Source organism: Aquila chrysaetos, chromosome 9 (assembly GCF_900496995.4).
Source record: "Aquila chrysaetos chrysaetos chromosome 9, bAquChr1.4, whole genome shotgun sequence".
NCBI classification, from domain to species: domain Eukaryota; kingdom Metazoa; phylum Chordata; class Aves; order Accipitriformes; family Accipitridae; genus Aquila; species Aquila chrysaetos.
Genome location: NC_044012.1, coordinates 41,802,940 through 41,825,475, shown reverse-complemented (window position 1 = coordinate 41,825,475; position 22,536 = coordinate 41,802,940). Strand labels below are relative to the sequence as shown.

The following is a 22,536-nucleotide window of genomic DNA, read 5'->3' as shown; positions in this document are numbered from 1 at the left end:
CCCACGCACGTTGCACGGGACGCTCGCCCACCACCGCAACCATCGCCTCCGTACCCTGATTTGGGGAGGGGGGGGGAGCTGCCAGCCGCTCTTTGGGGGTGCGTGCCTGGATGCTGGACGAGGGGAGCGAGTCGCTCCTGCCCCCCGTGTTTGCCTTTCACTTGGCTCACTCTTGCGTGACAGCAAAGCCCCCCTCCTTCCCTGGCAATCCTTGGGGGATATCAAGGGCAAGCAAGAGAAGGGTTACCTGGAGGAAAGGGTTGCTAAGCAACCCCCCCCCCCCGACCCCCCCCCCCAAGCACCGCAAACCCAAAACTCGTTCCAGGCCTGCAACCAGATTAGCATATTAATGAGGCTGTAATTTCCCCGGAATTGTCTGCACGTCTATGCCCGCTCACAGCACACTGGCCCAGGAGTTTGCTATGCAAATAAACTGGTTTTACAGGCTGTGGCTTAATTAACTCATCAAGTTCATCTTCCTAACAAAAAAGGCAGACTAACTGCGGATTAATGGACCTGTGTTTGCTCTTCTTTCTCTCTCCCTCTCACCGGCTCCCCAAGGCAATGCCTCCATCCAGACCCTTCCACCCCCGGCCACTCCAGCCTCAACGCTGGGTAGATCCTCCGTCCTCACAAGGAGATAAATCCTGGGAAAAGAGATGGGGAGGGGGGGTAGGGAGGGATCTTAATACTGCTTCCAGCAGAGTCTGGGAGGTTTCCTCATCGACTTCAAGGGGAATAAGATGGATCAGGCCTCGAGGATGGTAATTACGCCTTCAGTTGAAGCTGGCAGGTGACCACTTATGAGAAGGAGGTGGCACGTTGTGACACTGTCTCTTTAAAATGGTTGTCTCTGTGCGGATCAGGGGTGGGGGATTTTGGGGAGGGTGATTAAGGCACCGTTTCTAGGTGAGCTCTGGCAATCTTGCTCCATCCCTAACGGCGCAGGGTCAGAGCAGGCGAGAGGGATGCTCTCCCTCCTGGGTTAATTAGAAAGGCCCTTCTCGTCTACATCCCATGCTCTGCGACATTATGTCTTTTGAAAATGACCCCCAAAAAAGTAAGTATAAGGATTTGCAGAGTCACTGGGGGAAAGTTCACACGGCCAAAAGTCTGTATTCAACAGCAAATCCCTGCATCAGAGCTTTCTTTGAACATTAACGACATTACGAGTTTATCTCCCTTCCCTTCCCTACTTGTTCTGTTCCCTCCTTCCTTCCCTGGGAAGAGGGAAGCAGTTTTCTGTAGGACCTGGATAGCTCTTTGTCGGTATTTCGGTACAGATGTCCCCCCATTGCTCAAACATCGGTGGGGGTTTGGGAGCACGTAGAGCTGGGCTGAGAGCGCCTCAGCCCCGAGGCTGTGTGTAAAGTGGCTCCACTTGGAGATGAAATGTCTGAGCATATCTTTTCCTTTTTTCTTCTAGCTGTATTGTTAGTTAATTGTAGCTTGACCTCCGGGAAGGCTTTCCACGGCTCGGAAGGTGGCCTAGGATACTGAATTCAGAGCCTAAGGTGGGAATAGTTTATTTGGCATTCATAGCGTGAACTGTGCTGGCCCGACACACAGAGCCCCGAGGAGCCAGCCAAAAAGGCAAAGGGAAACTGAGGAACAGAGCTGCCGAGAAATGCCTGAAGAGGCCCCCATCCAGCTTGGCCCCTTGGCTTCCAACCCATGCAAGCCACAGCAGATCTGCCGTCCATCGCCCCACAGCAACACTACACACAACCCCACGCTCTCACACCCCTGGCATCTGCACCATGCAATCACCCATGGCTTCGCTGTTGGCGTGGGGAAGGGGCCGGCTCCCCAGCCAGGTGAGTTATCAAAGACCACCCGGCTGCTCCACGTGCTCAGCTCTCCAACATCTCCTCAGGAAAACTCGGCAGAGGTGCACGCCTCCCTTGGGAGAAAGTTTAGGAACATTCAAACCACACTCAGATGAAAACCACCCCTCTTGCAGCTACAGCCATCCTGGAACGGACTTAAGTTGAAGCTTTCTTGCTAAAGTTGGTCTAGACTGGACAAAGTCCTTGAAAAATCTAACTGTACTCAGAAGCTTTTCTGCATTCACAGGGAAATGGACTGGCTGACCTAAAAGGTCTTTTCCATCTCTAATTTCTGTGGTTGTGTGATTCATCCCTCTTCTTTGAAAGTGTTTCCTACATGAAACGTCTAGTAGAAGGAAAAAAATGATACTAAATAATCTTTTTTCATTTCCTCTCATCATTGTCAGAGATTATGAGAGGTGAGGGATATGTCTGCTGTGACATTAGCCGAGCAATGGAACAGAAAAGGCAAACCAGGATTCAGCTTAGCAGCCAAGAAAGAAGCTATTCACGCAAGGTGGGGTAGGAGGAGATGTGCTGGAGGCATCCTTTCCAGGAATACAATTGTCCCTTACTTTCTCAGATCTTGAGAAAATACTGAGCTGGAGAAAAACAAACATCTTATAAGAACAGAGGAGTGGCCACATCCTGACCGAGGAAAGGACCTCTCTCAAACTGCTGTCCCCAGGGGGACCAAAGAGCTGTTATCTGGGGAAGAGCAGCAGAGCGGGGCAAGCATATGTAACAGTTCCCTGGGATGCTCTTGGGGATCACCAGGGCCAGCTGTGGGTTCAATGTTCTTAACAACCTTCAAGGAATTTCTCTCCTATGAGCTTGTCCAGTTTCCTCTTAATCCGTTAAGCTTCTGCAGTGAGGAGTTCCACAGATAAATCATTGCGAGAAGTACAGTTTGTCTTAAATCTTGCTTCTACCACCTTCACCTGAGGATACGAAAGGGGGTTTAGTTTCATGTTGGTCTCCTACTAGCTGTTTCATGTAGGAAGTGCTGTCAAAGGCATCACATAATCTCAGAAAGGAGACAAAAAACTCCTGAGGTCAGCCAAGACATTCCCCCGGGAATGCAGAAGTGCATCTTTCCATCTAGAAGCAGCCCTGCATGGGGAGGGACTGGGAGTTACCCCGAACGAGGGCACAGGAGAGGTCCCTTGGGTTGTAGCCACCAGTCCACTCCTCAGCTCCCCACCCCTGCTCAGTGCCCCAGTCCCTGAGCTGCTCCCCCAGTCCCGTACAACCACGTGAAAGTAGCCCCACCATTGCACCCCTCCGCTCTCTGGATTTGTAAAACCTCGGTCGTGAGGTTACCTCTTCTCCCATGGCTATCGGGTGACTTTGGCTCATAGTGTTGCATCGACTCAAGACTGCTTATGGGGGACAAAGTGAAGATCATCAAATTATGCCTTTTTTCCCGTTGGATAATGCCTTGCAAACCATCCCATTTGCTAATCCTTCCTCTCCCACATGCTCAGCAGCAAACGCAGGGTGACGTTGCTGGAAAACAGCCCCTTTCAACTAGTTTCTGCTTTAAAAGTTGAGCGTGAGGTTGGACGCACGCTCAGATCAGATAATTTCCAGAAAGGCTGGTGAGCCGACGTGTTTCGGGGGGGAGCTCGTGCAGGCAGCCTGGCACTGCGCTTGCAGCCGCTAATCTGATAGCATCAGGATGGGAAGGCAACGGGGGACGGAGCTGCTGTCCCCAAAATGAAGGGGAAATTGGCGGGGGGCCGAAGGGATGAACCCCTGTAGGAAGGCAAACTCTGCATCTGATCCCAGGTCATTTATCAGTGAGTTTTTGTCAGTGATTTGGGGATCAGAGGTCGTTTGAATGATATTACCCATCTTCAGCTGTCACCCAGGAGGTGTTTATTTGAAGAATTTTTGTGACCATAATACAGGACTTTCAGCTCTTTTTATTTCATTGATTTACTGGATATTCATTGTCTTTTTTTCTTTCATTTTCTGGGAGCAAGAGAAGTAATATAAACCAAAGCCCTTCTACAGCATCAGTCCTTTGCTGCAAAATGCATTTATACAGATTTTCTTTTTAAACAAAGACTAAAGGTTACAGTCAGGGAATAACCCAAAACTTGAACATTTGCCGGATACCATTTCCACCCACAAGGAGTACCAATCCTTTTTCAGATGACATTCCAGGACACTGGATTTTTTCCTTTTCCTCTATGTAGTCACTACTTCAACAAAAAAGGGAAAAGCATTTTTCTGGTACAGGAGACGTGGGAGAAGGGGGAACACCCGAAAGGACCAAGCGGTGGGAAGCTGGATCTACACAAGCTGAGCCTTGAAATTAAAAATTACCCTTTTACGATTAACGAGGAGAGTGATAAAAGAAGGGAACAAATTTACGGAGGGAGACAGCAACTTCTCCATCACTAGCAATCCCTAAGCTGGCTGCCGTTCGCAGGGGAGGCTGCTGCTTAACCACAAGTCGCGGGGCAGGATGCAGAAATTACCGGGCGAGCCTCTGTGGCTTGCGCTCCATGGGAGGTCAGACTACATGATCGTCGGGGTCCCTTCTGGCCCTAAAATCTATGAATCTATTGATGCTCTGAGGCTTAAAAAGCAGCAGCTGCTCCTATGCAGCACCTAGTTCTCATAAGCATTTGGAATAATGGATCCATATTGTGCCAATGCATACTAATGTTAATATACATTTGCAGCACACAATGTGATGGCTTTGGAGACACCCAGGTGTCAGATTGAATCAGTGTCAGTGACACACCGTACCAGGACTTCGCGGCAGGTCCCTGTTGGCTTCTCCAGCGGGAAGCTTTCTCTTCTTTGAAATTATTGTGTTTATCCCTTATGTTTCTGCAGGGAAAAAAAAAAAAGAAGAAATTGTACCAGGCCCACCACAGGACTGGTGTCCGCAGTTTGCAGCCAGCCAAAGCCTGGTTTCCACAGGGTTAGAGATGTGGATGTGAGGGAAAACAAAGAAAGATGCTGTACAAGGAGTGACCAAAGAGTTCAGAGGTGCAGCCTTCTGCTCTCTCCGTTAATCTCCTCTCATGCACCAGTGCAAAGAAATTAAGAGCCGGGGCCAGGGGCTGCTCTCAGCTCCGTACATGCTGTCCCTGCTGAAGTCCAGAGAAGTTGCACAAAGCATTTGCGAGCCAAAGACCTGAGCCTGCCTCTGCCGGATTTAATCCCCCTTGGCTTTCAAGTGCAGAATCAGGTTCAGATGCTGCAAAGAGAAAATGGCCTCTCTAATTGCTGCCCTGGGTTGGGATTGTGGGGGCACAGGAGGAACAAACAGGCTCACACCTCGAGCCCCCTTTCCCTCTGCACCCACGAGCCATGCCTGTGAGCGTGCGTGGGTGCGCGAGTGGGTGGAAGCACCCTGGGCTGTGCGAGCAGGGTGTGGGGTGTCGGGGGAAGGTTTGCACCCCAGGCTCGACCTGTATCATTTGTGAGGGTGCGGGTACGTGTGCATACACGTGCAACACCTTTGCCTTTATGTATACGCCTACAGATACCTTCTTTTCATATTAAGCAAGCCTGCATCAGCCTCGCCTCAATTCCCTGCCCGAATTCACTTGTCGAACACACATGAGCCCACACGGGAAGCTTCCCAAAAACATCATTTCTTTACGGTAGCACAATACAGCAGCACACCGCCCAGCAAGTCCTTGCTTGTTTGAACGGTCATTATTAGCCAATTGCCTGATCGGCCCCAGTGCTGGGGACAAGGGGACTTTGTCACCAGCCAGGCGCTGCAAGGGTTAAGGCCGTCCCCGCACACAGGGTGCCTGCCCCTGCTTCGGGACTCACCTGCAGCGAGGCCTGGGTGGATGGAGGTCTCCTTGGGAGCACCTCTGCCCTGCAATGCATCTTCAGGGCTCCATCCCCCACGCTGGCTGAGGTGAGGAGCCCTTCCAAGGCTGGCCTTTGTCCATCCCCACCTCCAGCTGTGAGAAGTCGCATCCAATGGACATGCTAAACCTCTGTTCCCCCACGCTGGTTTCTGCCCTGCTCCAAAAAAAAGAAAAAAAAAAAAAAAAGATCAGAAGCACTTAAAGAAAAATGGAGCCCAAGCCTGCAGGGACTCTGCTCCCCTTTCAGTCCTCCACCTCACGGTACCCTGCTGCCAGATCTTCACTCCTGGCTCCCGGGCACCTTGGGAAGCCCAAGATACCCAGGTATCGATGGAAGACCCCTTTGACTAGAGCAGGTGGGGCTGCTTTTGCGGTCCTGATTGTGGTTAAGAGAGGCAGGCTGTGTATTTCTAGGGAGGACTTGTCAACAGAAGGAAGTGGGGATGGAGGAGAGGGGAAGGCAGGAGAAAGAAAGCAACGTGGCCATGCGCCCAGGTGACAATGACAGTCCAAGCACCCTCACCAGAACTGCACATTAGGCAGTTGATGAGGTTAGAGAGGTCCCATGCAGAGTCCCCCCCTTCCCTGGGGCGATGGAGGTGTTTTCACATCCCTGCCCAGCCCAAGGTGCTTCTGCCCCCAGCTTCTCACCCAGGTTGTGAAACGGGCGTTGGAGTGGTCTAGGCCAAACACTCAGCCCCACTCCTGGCCCCAAGACAACCCCAGGAAGGCCTCTTTGGCCTACACAGAGAGAAAAACCTCATCTCCTGGTATAAAAAGATGGGGCTGAGGAGTAGTGTCAGCTCCCACAGAGCCTGGGTACGTCAGAGAAGGCAGGGCCACCGAGATGGGTGTTGCAGGGGGAACGTGTGTGTGCGCGGGCTGGTTTTGTGCGCACGGGCTGGTTTTGTGCGCGCGCTTGCGTGTGTTATTAAGGCTGGCTGGTGTGTGCATGTAACATGTCGAAGGGGTGTGTTTCTGAGCCATGGAGGTGCAGGGGAAGAGGGTTGGGGTGTGTGCAGGGAAGCGTGTGCGTGTGAGTCGGGTATGTGCACATACGTGGACACGCATGAAGAAACGGGAGGGAACGTGCAGGTTGGGTGGTGGGCGCGGGGAAAGGGTGTATGCGTGTGTGCAGGAGAGGATGAGGCAGACAAAGAGCTGTGCGGGCAGACAGGGGCAGAGCCCGGGCCCCTCACCGGGGCGTCGGGGCCGGAGGAAGCCAGGCGAGCCCTGTCCGGGACTACACGCAGACGGTCCCGGGAAGGACTCGGCGGTCTGGCCGGTTCACTGTGCCGGGGAGGGTTGGGAAGGGGGCGATGCGATGTGTGTGTGTGCAAGGGCAGGAGCGTTTGTGCAAAAGAAGGGATGGGACGTGGCCGAGCGTCGCCTCTCTGTGACACTCGGGGTCCGCCACTTCTTTTTTCTTGGCCGCCTGGGTCCCCCCGTGGGCGTGGGGCCGAACCGCGGGGCTTCCCCCCGCGCTGCCACCGCTCGGGGCGGGCAGGCGCCGGCAGTTTGGGGTTCAGTTTTTATCGCTGCCGCTGTAAAAGTAAAAAAAAATAAATAAAAAAAAAATTCGCGCTGAGATCCCGCGGGTCCCCACCCCCGCGGCGGGGACGGTGCCTGGAGCTGGCGGTGTCCCCGGGCAGCGCAGCCCGGCTCCCGTCGGGATTAAGTAGTTAATGTTAGCACAGCACTGGTGGTGGTGGGGGGGGGTGTCTCCGATGAGTGTCTGCTAATTATATCGTCGTGTTTGCAAAATTTCCAGCCTTTCTGGCAAACGCAGCTTTCTGTGGGAGGAGGGAAAGAAACGGGAAAGGAGAGAAAAACAGAGAGAGGCAGAGAAGTCGGTATTGAATGTGTGTGAAATGAGAGGGGAAAACGAGAAATAGAGCAGCAAAGGAGAGTGAGAGAAAGAGAGCGAGATAGAGAGGGGAAAAAAAGACAAGGAGAAAAACAGAAAAAAGGAAAGGAGAAAAACAGAAAAAAGGGAAAGGAGAAAAACAGAAAAAAGGAAAGGAGAAAAACAGATAAAAAAGGAAAGGAGAAAAACAGAAAAAAGGAAAGGAGAAAAACGGAAAAATAAAAAGGAAAAAAAAGGGGAGAAAACCAGAATTTTTAAAAAAGGAGAAAAACGGAGGGGGGGAAAAAAAAAGACAAGCGGAAAATCAGAGAGGGGAAGAGCGATCGAGAGAGAACGAACGAGATAAAGAAGGAGGGGAAGGGCGGAGGGGGGCAGCCGTGCCCGGTGCCCCGGTGCCCGCCGGGCGAGGCGGGGGCGGCGGGCCGGGGCCGGGGGTCGGGCGGGCCCGGCGGGGGCCGAGCGGTTCAGCACCCTGGAGAGCTCCGCGCCGCCGGCCGGCCGGGACACGGGGGGACAGGGGACACGGGGGGACGGGGGGGGACGGGGACACGACACCGCGGTGCCAGGGCCAGGCAGGGCTCGGAGGGACCCGCCGTGGCTCGGGGCCGGGATGCCGATAGGGTCCCTCCGTGCCGGGGCTCGGCCCTGCCGAAGTCATGGGTGTCGGGACCCGTCCCGGAGCGGGGGCTTCGCGCCCACCCGGGGCGTGGGAGGGAGAGACCAGCGGCCCTGCTCCGCTTTTCGTCGCCACCAGCCCCGGCAAACCGCCCTCCCCGCCGGAGCTGGCCCCCGCCGCCCTTACTGGCCCCTTTGGCTCTTTGGCACGCGTGGCTTTGGGGTGCTCTCAGCCCACCCGTGTCCCCCCCCCCGAGTCGCCCCACGGTGCCCATTATCAGGAAGGTGGGAGCGCTGTAACCCGGCCCCATCATCCCACCCGCAGGTGCGGGCCGTGTACTCCCCCCCGCTATTTCCCAGGAAAATCCAAAGGAAGGGGAAGGACCCGGGGGGTGGGGGCACAGCCCAGCGGGGACACCCAGCGTCCCGCCAGCTTTGGGACTCCCGGGGGGGGGCTGGGTAAAACCCCTGCCAGCTCCCTGTTCAGCCCCGACCCCCGACGGGAGCACCGGGGCGAACTCCTTTTCCCCTCCCTGTCTTGCAAACACCACCACAACCCTCAGCTTCAGCCCTGCCCCCCCGCCCCGCATCCCCGTCCGTGTCAGTCCCCCCACCCACCCACTCACCCCCCCCCCCCCTTTCCCCGCTCCGGGGGCTTCTGCCCCGCCAGGGCGGACTCCCCACGCACCGGCTCGCTCCGTCCCGCCGCTGCTATGCGGAGCTCCACGGTTGCCGCCGGCTTTTTCTCATGCAGATTCCCTCTTTCACACCTCCCAAACAAAGGCAAACGGGGGCATCGCCTCGCCGTGTCAACACACACGCTCATTAGCGGGAAAGATGGTGGGGGGGGGGAGCGGGTGGGAACGGCTCGAGCAGCCCCTCCGGGGGGGGGGGGGGGGGGGGGGGCGGTCGCATCGACGGGAGGTTGTAGCGGGCCGGGGATCACCCGAGGAAATTTGGAGCGAGTTCTTCGCCGCATCCCCCTCAAGTCAATAAGTTTCCCAAGCTCTGGGTTTGGCTGTTTCCAGGTTCGTTTATTGCAACACACGCTGCTCACAACCAGGCTTTGCCCACCCGTGATTTGGTAGCCACGGGGCTCCGGGGCGGCTCCGCGCAGAGTGGGACCCCCAGCCCGGGGAGGGAGAACGGGGGGGGGGGGGGGGGGGGGGTAACCCCGGGGAACCGTCGGGGCGATGGGAACGGGGCCCCGGGATGGTGCCGGAACTAGGAGGGGGTCGGGGAGGGAGAGGGGGGGGCAATTAAAGCTTCGCCAATTACCGCCGCCCACGGGGGGGAAAGAAAAAAAAAAAAAAGAAAAAAAAAAAAGAAAAAAACTGATTAAAACGGCTGTGGGGAGGGCGGGGGGAGAGGCCGGGGAAGTGCCGGGAAATCACGGCCGCGGAAAAAAGGGCGAGAGGAGAGCGGAGGTGGGAAAAGCGGCCCCCCGGTCGGTGCTAGCCGCCCCCCAAAACCGGGACCGGTGGGCTCCAGGGCTCCGGCAGCCCGGGCCGGGGCCGGGGTACCGCGGGGGATTCGGGGCTCTCCGCGGGGCCGTTCTCCGCGCCCGGGCTCGCACCGACGGGCGGCTGAGCCCTGCGGCCCCTCGCCTGATTTTTTTTTTTTTGTGGTTTCGTTTTGGTTTGGTTTGTGATTTCCTCACACCCCCCCCCCTTTTTTTTTTTTTTTGGTGGTTTGGTTTTGTTTTTTCGCTTTAAACCGCCTCCACCGAGCCCGCAGCCGTTCCGCCTTTCCCGGGGCTTCACCCTGCTGCCGGCGCCGGCATCGCCTTTCGGTTTGTGCCGTTTCTTCCTCCGAAACCCCGGGCTGGAGCTCGGAAGGAAGGAAACAATAAATTCGTTAAAAATAAGAAAAGGAGGAGAAACAAAAATAAAAATCCCCGCGTTCTTCGTTTGCATTTGGGCCGCGGTGGGGTTGGGGGTTTTTGTTTGTTTGTTTTCTTTTTCAACATTCCCCCCCCCCGCCGTTTACAGAAACACCCACGGGGAGCAAAAAGCCACCCCAGGCCGGGCTGGGGCATCCCCTCTTCCCAGCACTTGGGGGGGGGGAAACACACACACAAGGACCCCGGCCCTTCCTCGGCCCCCCCTTTGCGGGGGTTGGGGAGGGGGAAAGAGAAGGAGCGGTGGGTCGGAGGGGGGGGGTCCGGGTGGCACCGTGGGGGCTGCGTGGGGCTCCGCGGCCCTTTGTGCGCGGGGGTGGGGGTGCCGCATTGTTTGCCGGCGGTGTGAACACGCACACTCACACGCACCTCGCCCCCCCCCCCCCATAACACGGAAATTTCCATGTCCCAGCTGCCTTCCCCTTTTAACCTTGGTATTAATTTAGGACGGATCTTTTTAAACGGCCCTGTAATGCATTCAGACGCTGCTGGAGGTTTATCTTTTTTTTCCCTTTTTTTTTTTTTTTTTTTTGTACCGTGGGTTATATTTACACCCAAAACAAAATAATTACACTTTTGTTGGAGAGAGAAAGCTGGTGATTAGGCTGTGGCTCTTTGCAGCAAACCCTTTCTCAGTGGTACACCAGGACAATTTTTCACGGCTGGGTGAAATCAGACGCGGGAGGTAATGAATCCTGTGAGCTATTTAAATTTACAATTTGTAACGCAGTCACTCAGAAACGCCTATGGCCCGGCGAGGAGATGCTTGCTGGGTTTGTTTAATGTTAAAACCTGCACCGTCCCCCCTCTTACCAGGGGAAAGGAGGGGAACGCGGGGAGGAGAAGCCTCGCCCGCCCCCAAACACGCTCCCGCCGGCTTGCAGCCCCGCGGAGGAGCGCGGAGCGGTGCGGAACCGCCGCCTCCCACCGAGCCCAGGCTCGGCTTCCCCGGGCCGGGCAGAGCCGCGGAGCCCGGCCCCGCTCCGCGCTCCTCCGCGCTTCCCGGCGCGACCGCCGCCAACAACCAAAAATAGTTGGAAATATCAACAAAGTCGTCGGCGGAGCATCCTAACAGATAGATAATTAATTACAAAACACAGGGGGAATATGCAAACCGCGTATTACAAATTCTACAGGGCTTAACTGATTGGAAACAGATTATTATCTTGTTTGTCTTTTGTCTGTTTCACTTATCCCTCTGCCGTCTGTTGTGTTGTAAGTTGATACACTTTATTCTTGAAAGGGGATTTTTTTTTTTATATAGTAAATTCCATCAACATCTTGTATAAGCGACGCTGCTTCTCCATGCATTACCCTGTTAAAACACAATAGGTTTATTAGTTACATATAGGTGGATATTATAGGGCCTGAATTACCATCTGTAACCATAGGGGAATGCGGCTGATGGGGTGGGCTGGCGGGCGGGGGGGGGGGGGCTGTTTGCTTGAGGTTTTTGTTTTCCCCTCCCCTTCCCCTTGGCTGTATTTATTCCTTTACTTTCAAAGGAAAAAGGGAGCCGAGCCCGGCAGCGGGGAGCGGGACCCCCCCCCCGGCATCACCTCCCCGCCCCTGCCCCGCCGCGGCCGGGCCCGCAGGGGACAGCGGGGAGGAACCGGGCGGGGGGGGGTCCCCGGCCGCGGGTACCGGCTGCAGAGCGGCACCGCATTGCCGGTATCGGCACCGGCCGGTAACGAGAGCCACGGGGGTGTGCGGGGCCGTGGGAGCGGGCCACGGCCGTGCGTGGGCGTGGGCACAGGCAAACGCCCGAATGCCGCTCCCGCACCCTGTGCTGGCGCGTTACACGTTATCCATAAGAACCAGATTATCCATACGATTATCCATAGGAGCCCGTTTCGGCGTGGGGCTGCCCGGGCCGCCACCCGCGCCCGCGTTTCTCCGTGGGAGTGACAAACCGGCGGTGTCTGCAAGCGGGGCTCTGCCGCCGGGGGGGGGGGCGGGCACACGGACACGCGTGTGCCCCTATAGCTGTTCGTGTATACGCGTGTGCGTACATATTTCTATCTCCACACAGGCGTCCAGCCGTGGGTGTATACACACCTACCTCCCGAAATAGATGGGTAGGTATTTATTTCTCCACGGTGAAAGGAGATTCCCGGGCCCCCCCGGACCCTTCCCCGAAATCCACCCCCCCTCCCCGAGCAGCGGGGCCTCGGGCGCGGAGGCTGGAGCGGGAGCGACTCGGCCGGCGGGCAGGGCCCCGCTCCGCGGCTCCGAAATTCCCCAAAAAAGCCAACGGAGCCCCCAGAAAACTTGGGCAGAGCCACGGCGTGAGCGCGGCCGCCATCGGCCGACGGTCCGGTCCGGTCCCTCTTCCTCTTTCTTCCCGTGCCTTCGCCTCTCTTGCCCATTTCTTCCCTTTTTTAATTTACTGCCTTTTTTATTTCTTTCCTTCTCCTTCCCTTTCTTTTTTTCCTTCCGTCTTTGTTTTCTTTCTTTTCCCTCCTCTTTCTTGCTCGCTCTGGCGCTTTTCTTTCACGCTTGCTGTTTCGTTTCCTTTCTTTTCCATTCTCGCCGCTCTTTCTTTCTTTTTATTTCTTTTCTCCGTTCCTTTTTCCTTCATTTTTTCCGTCTCCTTTCTTGCTTCCTTTATTTTTATTTATTTTTTTCTTTCGTTCATTTATTCCTTCTTTCGTTCCTTCTCTTTTCTTCGTTTTCTTGCGTTTTTCCTTCTGTCTCTGCTTCTTTCTTTCCTTTTTTTCGTTTCCGTTAATTTATTTTTCTTCACTGTCCCCCTTTCTCTCTCTCTCTTTCCCTTTCTTCTCCTCTGTCTCTTTTTCTCCGGACACGTTTTCTCTCTTTCCTTTTGTGTTTTTCTCTCTCTTTATTTCCCTTTTCTTTCTCTCTGTTTTTTCCTAGTCTCTTCTCTCCGTATTTTCTTATTTCGATTCTCGTTCTTTCCATGAACACCCCTACCCAAGGGCTCACACAAAACCTCTTCCACTTCCCCGCCGATGCCCCTTGTGCCGCGGCGGGTTTGGGTTTTGGGGGGGGGGGGGTTGTTTGTTTGTTTTGTTTTTTCTTTTTGTCCGCTACAGGGAGCGTTTCTGCGCCCCGGTGAGGAGCCGGCGGCGGGATGCTCCGCCGCTGCCGGCCCGGAGCGGGTTTTGGCCGAGCCCTTCTCCGGGGAAAAAAAAAAAAAAAAAAAAATAAAATTAAAAAATTATAAATTTAGAGATTTTGGCTGGAGAAACGGACGGGGGAGGGCCGGCCTTCATCTGCACTGCCGCCTTCCTCCTCCTCCCCACAAGGCCGGACCCCAGGGCCGCCCCTTCCCCTCCCCAAATCCCGGGAAAACGGAGGGAAGAGGCGGCGGGGCCGCCCCCCACACCGACCCCACCGCTCCGGCTGGGAGCGCCTGGCTGGGGCAACGACCCCCCCCCGTCCCCAGGCAGAATAACACCCCCAGCCCCCCCCCCATAACCCCCCCCAGCGCCGGGTCCAATCCTGCACTCCGTCCCCTCCCGCAGGGCCAGCCGACGATTTCCAGCTCCGCCGCACCTGGAATTAAAGAGAAAAAACAGTGTCCGAGGGGGCTGCCCCCTTACTCCCCCCCCGGGGGGGGCTGCCAGCGAGTTACGCGGGGCGCGGAGCGGGGAAGGGGCGGGAAGGCGGCAGGCCCGTGGGACAAAGGCCGGGGGTGGCGGGGGGCCGGGGGGGGGATCAGGGGCCGGGGGGGGGTCGCATACCTCCGCGCAGCCGGCTGCCAGGGGGAACTTTTCATCCCGCCACGCTGCGCGGAGAAGCCGGCCCTCCCCGCGCCCCCGGCCCCCTCCTCCTCCTCGCCCCCCCCCCAAAATCCACCCCCCCCCCCCGCCTTTTTCTCCCGCTTGTTGCTCTTGCAGACGAAAGTCTCTCTCCCCCCTTGTGCAAAAAAAAAAAATAAAATAAAATCAAGTAACCCCAGGTGATGGGCTCTCCCAGCCCAACTCGGGACCCTCCCCGAGCATCCCTTTAAAAGAAAAAAAAAAAGAAAAATAAAAGATTTGGTGGGAAAACGGGGGGGGGGGGGGGGCGGTTTGCAGCGTGTGTGTGTGTCCCCCCCCCGACCCCCCAGCCAGGTGCATACTCACTTCGCGGCACAGGTACAAGCCACCTTCAACAATAGAGGCGCGTTGTTTTTTTCCCTCTGTGCCAAGCACAAGGCTGGAGCCAATTTAGATATGCTATAAATTAAGAGGTTGCCATGGTTACCGGCCTCCCATTGGCCGCCTTTTGGGCGACGCGACCCTCCACGTCACCAAATCTGAATAAGGATGCGCGAATTACTAAGGCGGGGGACAAAGCTGGCGATGGGGACAGCATGAGAGTGGCGGTGCGGCGGCGGCGGAGCACAGCGAGGCACCGGGGCTGCCGGCTGCAGGGGGGGGGTTCATGCACCCCTCCCGCCGCGCCCGCTGCCGCAGAGCCCGCCAGCAGCGCGGCCGCCGCTCCGACGGCTCCCGGAACGCTCCGGAGGGACCTGGGGGGGGGGATTGGGGTTTTTTTTTAAGTATTATTATTGTTTCGCGGGGGTGGTTTGGATTTTTTTTTTTTTTTTTTGGGGGGGGGGGGGGGGGAAGAGGGCAGCATCGTTTTTTCCCTCCCGCCGCCGAGGCTCCGGAGAGAAGAGGGTGAAGAACTTGACAGCCGCTCCGCTCCCCTCCCCTGAATTTTTCGTTATTCCCTCTTTTTTTTTTTTTTTTAAATTTTTTTATTTTATTATTATTATTATCATTATTTTTTCCTGCCTTTCTGAGCCGCCGCCGTGTGCCGGCGCGGGGCTGACTTCTCGTTTGCGCGTCTCCATCCCCCGGCGGAGGTTATGATGGTGCATTGTGCGGGCTGCGAGAGGCCGATTTTGGACCGGTTCCTACTGAACGTCTTGGACAGGGCATGGCACATCAAATGCGTCCAGTGCTGCGAGTGCAAGTGCAACCTGACCGAGAAATGTTTCTCCAGGGAAGGCAAACTCTACTGCAAAAACGACTTTTTCAGGTGAGTCGTACGGGAACCAGAGGATGCGGAGGTTCACACCGCGCCCGGCCCCCGCTGCCTCCCCGGGGTCTCCCCCGGAGCTTTGGGGGAAGCTTCGGGGGGCTCCCCACCCATCCCTCCCTGCCGGGGATCCGCACCGAGCCTGCCCCCCGGCTCCGGTGGGGAAGCAGCCCACCCCCGGGCCGGGGGACCCCCGAGGGCTGGCGGGGGGGGGGGGGGGGGGCGGCGGCTGCGCTACAGCCGCTGCTGCAGCCCGAGGTAGGGGCGACGAAGCTGGTCCCCCCCCCATCTCAGCCTCCCCATGACCTTGCCTCCACCAGCACCGGGTCCCGCTCCGCCGGTGCCACCGCCCGCCCCGTCGCGGCAGGCCCCGGTGGGCAACCGTGTGTCCCCCCGCTTCGGGGCCCGGCCTGGCTTTCCTCGCCCCCCCCTCCCGGAACCACAGGCCCCGGTGAAGACGGTGGCCAAAATCTTTGTCTCCCCCCCACCCCCGGAGCCCCCCTCTCGGCCGCTCCTTAAACGCCCCTAATGACTGCGATAAGGTGCCGGTGAGGAAATTAGGGGCCGGGATGGGAAAAGGCGGGGGGGGGGGGGGGGGGGCGATGACTTATGACTCCTAATGCTCTCACTACATCAACGTCACGGGGAGCAGCCAGGGAGGCAGAAGTTGTGCCGTGACCGGAGGGGAAAAAGGGGGGACCCTGCGTGGGCACCCCGGGGCCTGGCAGCCCCCGGTTTCCCCGGGGACCCGGCAGCAGCAGCCCCCGGCTCCCGGGTTTTGGGGGTATTTTTGTGTGTGTGTGTGTGTGTGTGTGTGGTTTTTTTGTTTGTTTGTTTGGGGGTTTGAGCGGTTTTGGGGGTTGTGGAGTTTTTTTATGTTTTTTTGTTGTTGTTGTTTTGGGGTTTTTTTGTTTTGTGGTTTTTTTTTTTTTTTTCCTTGGGGACATCGCTTCCAGCCGATTCGGATTCTCTGGAATTTTTTTTTGGTTTTTTTGTAAAAAGGCATCTCCTGGGGAATTAAAAAAAAAAAAAAAACAAAAAAACACAAAAACCAAACAACCGCTCTGCCTCCAGCGAAGGGAAGGAAAATTGGAGATTTCCAAAGCGCTCTTCCCGACAAGGAAAAAAATCCCCCTTCGGGAGAGCGGGACGGTGCCGGCGCTGGGCTGGGGACCCCGGGATGCTTCGGGGAGCGGAGCTCCCTCCTCCGCCGCCCGTTGTTGTTCGGGGTGCGCTGTGCCCCCCCCCCCCCCCCCCGGGCACCCGCCGCTCCCTTTTTCCCTCTCTCTGGCCGTAATTAACCCCTTTTTCTCGCCGGGATTTTCAGGCCGGTACCGGGCGGAGCCGAGCTCCCCGTTCCCAGCCCGGGAGGCACCGGCTGAAACGAAATCCACCCCCCCCCCCGCCGCTCTCCCCTCTGGCCCTTCTGAGGCCAAATCCTGTCGAAGATGCTCGTGTGTGTGTGTGTGTGTGTCCCGGGTGGGGACACCCCAAACCCGAGCTCTTTCCGCAGCCCACCCCTGCGAGCGGGGGCTGCGCGGGGATGAAGGCTTTCCTCCTCCTCCTCCCCGCAAAGAGGCAGGGAGTGCGAATCGCCTGCTTCCCCAAATCTCCCAACGGGAGATGCTGGAGGACCGGGCTCCCGCCGGGGGATTTTGAGGAGGGGAGGGGGGGGGGAAATCGGTATAAAGGAGCCCCCCACCGCAGCCCATCGCCGCCGGGGCTTCCAGCTCTCGCTTTTCTCCCCCTTTCCAGGAGGTTTGGTACCAAATGCGCCGGCTGCTCCCAAGGCATCTCCCCCAGCGACCTCGTCCGGAAAGCCCGGAATAAAGTCTTTCACCTGAACTGTTTCACCTGCATGGTCTGCAACAAGCAGCTCTCCACGGGCGAGGAACTCTATATCATAGACGAAAACAAATTTGTTTGCAAAGAGGATTATTTGAACTCTCCCAGTTTGAAGGAAGGCAGCCTCAACTCAGGTACGAGCGGCTCAGCCCGCCGCATCGCCCGGGGATTCAACCCTACCGCTCGTACAGGCAGGAACGGGCAGCGCCCGATCGCTCCGGGCAGCCGCCGTGGTGCTGCCGGTACCTCCCGCCGGGCCGGGAAGGACGTTTGGTTTTGGGGGGTGAGGGGCTGCACCCCGCAACCAGCCCGACACCCCCCCCCCCCCCCCCCGTTAATCCGCCGGGGCGGGGGAGGGGGAAGGGAGGGGAGTTGGGGGTGAAAGCCTTCAAACCGGGCGGAAGGCTCTGTGACACCCCCCCACGCGGGACGCGGACACGCGTGGGATGAGCGGTGGCCGAGGTGCAGCCCCGCGGCATCGCTTTCTTCCCCCCCCCCCCCCCTCCAGCTCCTGCCCCGCACACGGCCCCTACGGCAGCGGGGATGAGGGGCGGTGGGAAAGCAGGACCCCCCCGCCCCACTCCCACCAGTGTGCCCGCTCCCCCCCCTCCCCGCACCGCGGGCCTGATCCTTCGCCTCCTTTCACCCAGAGGCAAAGCTCCCATTTGACTTCCTTGGAAGCTGTCTCTGCGTCAGGACAGCAGGATCAGGCCCACTCCTGCTGTCCCAGACATGCCAGGCGCCTGTGCTCACCCCCTTCCGTGGGCTCTCTCTCCGTCCAGCACCCGGGGCCGGATCCTGCCACGCCAGTCAGTGGGGCCGCTGCTGTGAGCGAGGCGAGTAGAGCTTGGCCTTGGGGGGGGGGGGAGTGCTGGCATCAGGGTCCCCAAGTTTGGGGGGGGGGGGTTGGGGGGGGGGGGGTGAGCCAAGCTCAAGGCAGTGACTGGAGACCCCCCAGACCCTGACAGGGACCGGTTGCGTTTCTCCCAGCGGTGCATCCCGCTTCCCCACGTGAAAGGTGCAGGGGGGGAGAGGGGGGAGCGCCGGGGGCTGCGGTGGGCCTGGGGCATCACCCCCTCCCCAGCTTCCCTCCGGCCGGCGCGACACGGTGCGCGGGGCCGGATCGGGCGGCGCTTGCCTGGAGCTCTGCCTGATGTTGGGGGGAAGATGCTTTAGGGGTACCGGGGGGGCAGAGGCGATCTGCACCCCTTGCTGCTCTCCAGCACCCCCCCCCCCCAACCCCTCTCCTGGAAAGCGGCCGGGCCGGGCGGGCCGAGGAGGGCAGAGGAGAGGGGGGTTGATCTCTCCCCTAAGTCATCCGCGCCCCCCCCCTTTCCTCTCTGGGTCTCCTTTACAGTGTCCTCATGTACAGACAGGAGTTTGTCCCCGGATCTCCAGGACCCCATGCAGGACGACACCAAGGAGACGGACAACTCGACCTCCTCGGACAAGGAGACCACCAACAACGAGAACGAGGAGCAGAACTCGGGGTACCAAGCGGAGGGGGCCCCGCACCACCATTAAAGCCAAGCAGCTGGAGACCCTCAAAGCTGCCTTTGCCGCCACCCCCAAACCCACTCGCCACATCCGAGAGCAGCTGGCCCAGGAGACCGGCCTCAACATGAGAGTCATCCAGGTAGGGCAACCCCAGCCCACCGCCCCGGCGCGTCCCCCTGCCCCGCCGTAGCCCTCCCCGCCCGACGGCGTGATGTCACGAGGCTCGCCAGCGATGTCATTCCCGCCGCAGACCGAGGTTCCCGTGACATCAGAGCTTCGCGGGGCGATTTCCTCGCGCGCAGGGACGGGGAAAGGACCCGCGTGGGGAGGGAAGGAGAAGGGGTGCTGGTAGGAGCCCAGATAGTTCGAGGCCGTGACGGTCTCCCCCAGGTGCTGGGAAGACGTTGGGACACTGAGGCCGGACCCACGAGTGGGGGAAACGGGGACAGGCAAACCCCATCCGTCCCCCGCCAGCGTCACCCCAGGCCCAGCCTTGCACCCACCCCACGCTCCCGTGGGTTAGCGGGGATCCCCCACCCTGTGCTTTAATGCACCGGCCCCGTGGGAAGAGATGAAAAACAGCCCCAAAACGTGAGCTGGCTGGGTTCCCCCGTTGCCTCACCGGCTCGGCTTCCCCCGGGGCCGAGCAGGATCCCGCGGCGTGCCGGGGAGATGGATGCTCCGGCCTTGTGAAAGCAAGGAGAAGCCATTGCGCTCTGCAGGCAGCCCGGCACTTTCTTACCGCGCCGCCCCCGTGAAGAAAATCCCTGTGGAAATGTAGGAATTAATGGGCTTTAATAAAGGCATTAATAGGGGAGGACTTTCCGGCTTTGCCGGTAGCGGAGCTGCGAGTCCCGGCTCCCGGTGGAGGGGAGCAGGAGAAGTCCCCGGAGGAGTGTGATGTGCTCGTTCCCCCGAGCTGCCGCGTTCCGGGGGGGGGACAGAGAGGGGGGAGCGGGGCAATAATCCAGACACCCCACCAGGCTGGGGGAAAGGCGTACAAGGGCCGAGGCCGTGCGGTTTGGACGAGGTGATGCCTCGTAGAGAAGCGGCCGCGTTTTCCCCTTCCCTTTTATCTCCATCCTCTCCGGCCGGCTTTTCTTCCGACTCCCCACCCGCTGCAGCAGGTGCTCGTCTCCCTGCTCCCCGCTTTCCGCCTACTTCTGCCACGATCCGGAGTTCCTCTCCCCTTTTTCCTTCCCTCTTTTCCTCTCTTCTTTCCCCCCTCATAAGGAAAAATTCTTCTTCCCATACCCTCTGGCTGCCGTAAGGACAGACAGGCTGAGGATGCGCACAGGGGGACGCAGCCAGGGAGCCAGGATTTTCACAAGCCTTGTTATTTCGTGTGTGTCCCCCCTGCCCCGTGCACCTTGTGGGGCTATTGGCAGCAGGGGGGGGGTCATTAAAAACCACCCAGAGGCAGGAAAACCCATCCCTCCCAGGCGGGCCCAAGATTTCCATCCCTTTCCCCAGCCATCCCCCGGCCAAATTTGGGGGGGGGGGGGGGGGTGTCCCCCTGACCCTAGAGGGTACCCCATCCCCGGTGGATGCTGACGCCGGCCCCGCCACAGGTCTGGTTCCAGAACCGCCGGTCCAAGGAGCGTCGGATGAAGCAGCTGAGCGCGCTGGGTGCCCGCCGGCACGCCTTCTTCCGCAGCCCACGCAGGATGCGGCCCCTCGGCGGCCGCCTCGACGAGTCCGAGATGCTCGGCTCCACGCCCTACACGTACTACGGAGGTGAGGGACCGGCCGTGGGGGCCCTACCCCATCCACCCCCCCCACCAACTCCTTCCCTCCTTCTTCCTCTTTGTTCCTTCCCTGTCCCGCTTCTCCCTGGGTTTTATTTTTGTGGTTTGTTTTTTTTTTTTTTCCCCCGACCCCCGGAGCCGCCCCACCGCAGCATCCCTGCCCGCCCCACGCACGCCGCCGCCGTGCAATTCGCACACCGGTGGGCATCCCCACGCAGACACGCGTGCTCGCACCCCCGCACCACCCCATGCACACACACGGCCACGAAGACACGGCCACGCACGATCCCCCCCCCCCCCCCCCGGGCATGGTGGTGGGGCGGCAGCCCCTCTCCCGCAAACAAAGCCCCAGCTGCGGGGCTTTTGTGCCCCTTTCAGGCCACATTTGTTCCAATTACCTCCCGGCTCCGCAGCATATGGAAGGTCACTGCCGCCGGGCTGGCCCCCCCCACCTCCCCTCTCCCCCCGTTCCTTGCAGACCCCCCCATAAGCTTCGTTTTCAAAGCCTCCCCTCTGACGAGGGGCTTTCCAGGCACCCCTTGCTGCCCTGCAGTTAGTTTCTAGAACCCTTCCAGGCTGCTAAACATATATATAATTTCCCCATGATATATTTTTTCCCCCATTTTATATACATTTTTTTCCCCCAATATATCTATTTTTTCCCCATTCCCTTTATACATATTTTTCCCCATTCCCTTTATATATATTTTTCCCCACTGCCTTTACATATATTTTTTTCCCCATTCCCTGTACATATATTTTTTTTCCCATTCCCTTTACATATATTTTTTTTCCAGTTCCTTTTATATATACTTTTCCCCCTTTCCCTTTATAGACATATATTCTCCCCCCCCCCATTAAATAAGCATTAAATTGAGCCCATCCTCCCCCCCAGACGCCCCAGCCCCTGGCTCCTTGCCCTCCTATATCCCTTCCCTCCCTCCAGACCAGGCAGGGAGAGGGTGATGAGCGCTGCAGCCCTTAGGACGGGCTTATTTCTCTCTCGGGTCGGGCTCAAACTTGCAGCCGGCGCTTTGGGCCCCGCACCCCAGGAGCCAGCAGAGTATTTCGGAGGGGGCGGCCAACGCTGGTCCAGAGGGGAGCACAGGGCTGGGTACGGGGCACGGTGGGATTTTGGAAGTTTTTTGGCCCCCGGGGGACCGGCTCCATCCTTTTCTCCCACCTCCCGCAGATTACCAAGGTGACTACTACGGACCGGGAGGCAATTATGACTTTTTCCCCCACGGGCCGCCCTCCCAAGCCCAGTCCCCGGCCGACTCCAGCTACCTTCAGAACTCAGGACCCGGCTCCACACCCCTGGGACCCTTGGAGCCCCCAATAAGCGGACACCACTCCTCAGAAAACCAAAGGTACACGGATATGATCTCGCATCCCGACACCCCCAGCCCCGAGCCGGGGATGACCGGTTCGCTGCACCCCATTCCGGGGGAGGTCTTCAGCGGGGGGCCCAGCCCACCCTTCTCCATGTCCAGCAATAGCGGCTATAGCGGGGCTCTCTCGCACCCCAACCCGGAGCTCAGCGAGGCGGCGGTGTGGTAGGCTTGGCGTGGGCACGCGTGCGCGCGTGGAGGGGGAGAAAACACCCCCGCGTTCCCCCAGCCCACGCGTGTCCCCCTCCCCAGCCCCGGACCGGGGCGCGTCACGTCGCCGGATAAAGACCCCCCCCTCCTCCGATGCCAAAACGCATCCCTGCATCCCCCCGACCCTCCCCATCACTGCAGAACGCCCCCCCACACACACACCCTCCTTCCCTGGGATTTTGGGGCCACCCCGCTACCTCCCCCTCCCGGCACCTTCCCCCCCCCCAACACTGGGTGGGTGGGGGGGGCAATGAATGGTGCCCAGCCCCGAAGAACCCCCCCGCCGGCGTCGGGACCACCGCCTCTCGGACCAAAGCTGAACTCGCCTGGACACAGGTCCCACCGCCCTGGCGGCATCTGGGGAGGGGGTGTTAGGCCAGGGTTCCCCCCCCCCGCTAATTAGCATCCTTTTTAATTATCCCCTACCACGTCGTGGAAGGGGGTGGGGGGGAAATGGGGAATAGCAGGAATAAACACCCTCCCCTGGCCTTGTTTTTGTTGTTCCCATTTTATCCCCAAGGAGAAGGTGGGTTTGGACCCGGGTTTTGGTGATGGGTAGTGGGGGGGGGGTGCAGGGGGGGGAGGACCGGGCCCAGGGCTGCCCCAGTGACTGGCTGAGATTGGGCTCCCACGCGGCAGAAAAGACACCAGAAAGAGGCAGAAACAGGAAAAATACAACAAAAACCCCAATAAACAAACAAACAAAAAACCCAGAACAAAACCAACCCAACCACCACAACAGCAGAAATTAAACCCGAGCCTCGACGCCGAGTCCCACCCCAACATTT

At 58.5% G+C, this 22,536-nt stretch overlaps 1 protein-coding gene across 1 annotated transcript; it reads left to right on the top strand.

Annotated features, from left to right (window-relative positions):
* The first annotated feature begins 14,700 nt into the window (after positions 1-14,700).
* LHX5 (LIM homeobox 5) lies at positions 14,701-21,707 on the top strand. The gene is given in 6 exon segments (XM_030025844.1): positions 14,701-15,057; positions 16,813-17,036; positions 18,260-18,390; positions 18,392-18,538; positions 19,971-20,136; positions 21,340-21,707. Coding segments are annotated over 6 exon segments (1,209 nt in total). The 5' UTR covers positions 14,701-14,884.
* The last annotated feature ends 829 nt before the right edge of the window (positions 21,708-22,536 follow it).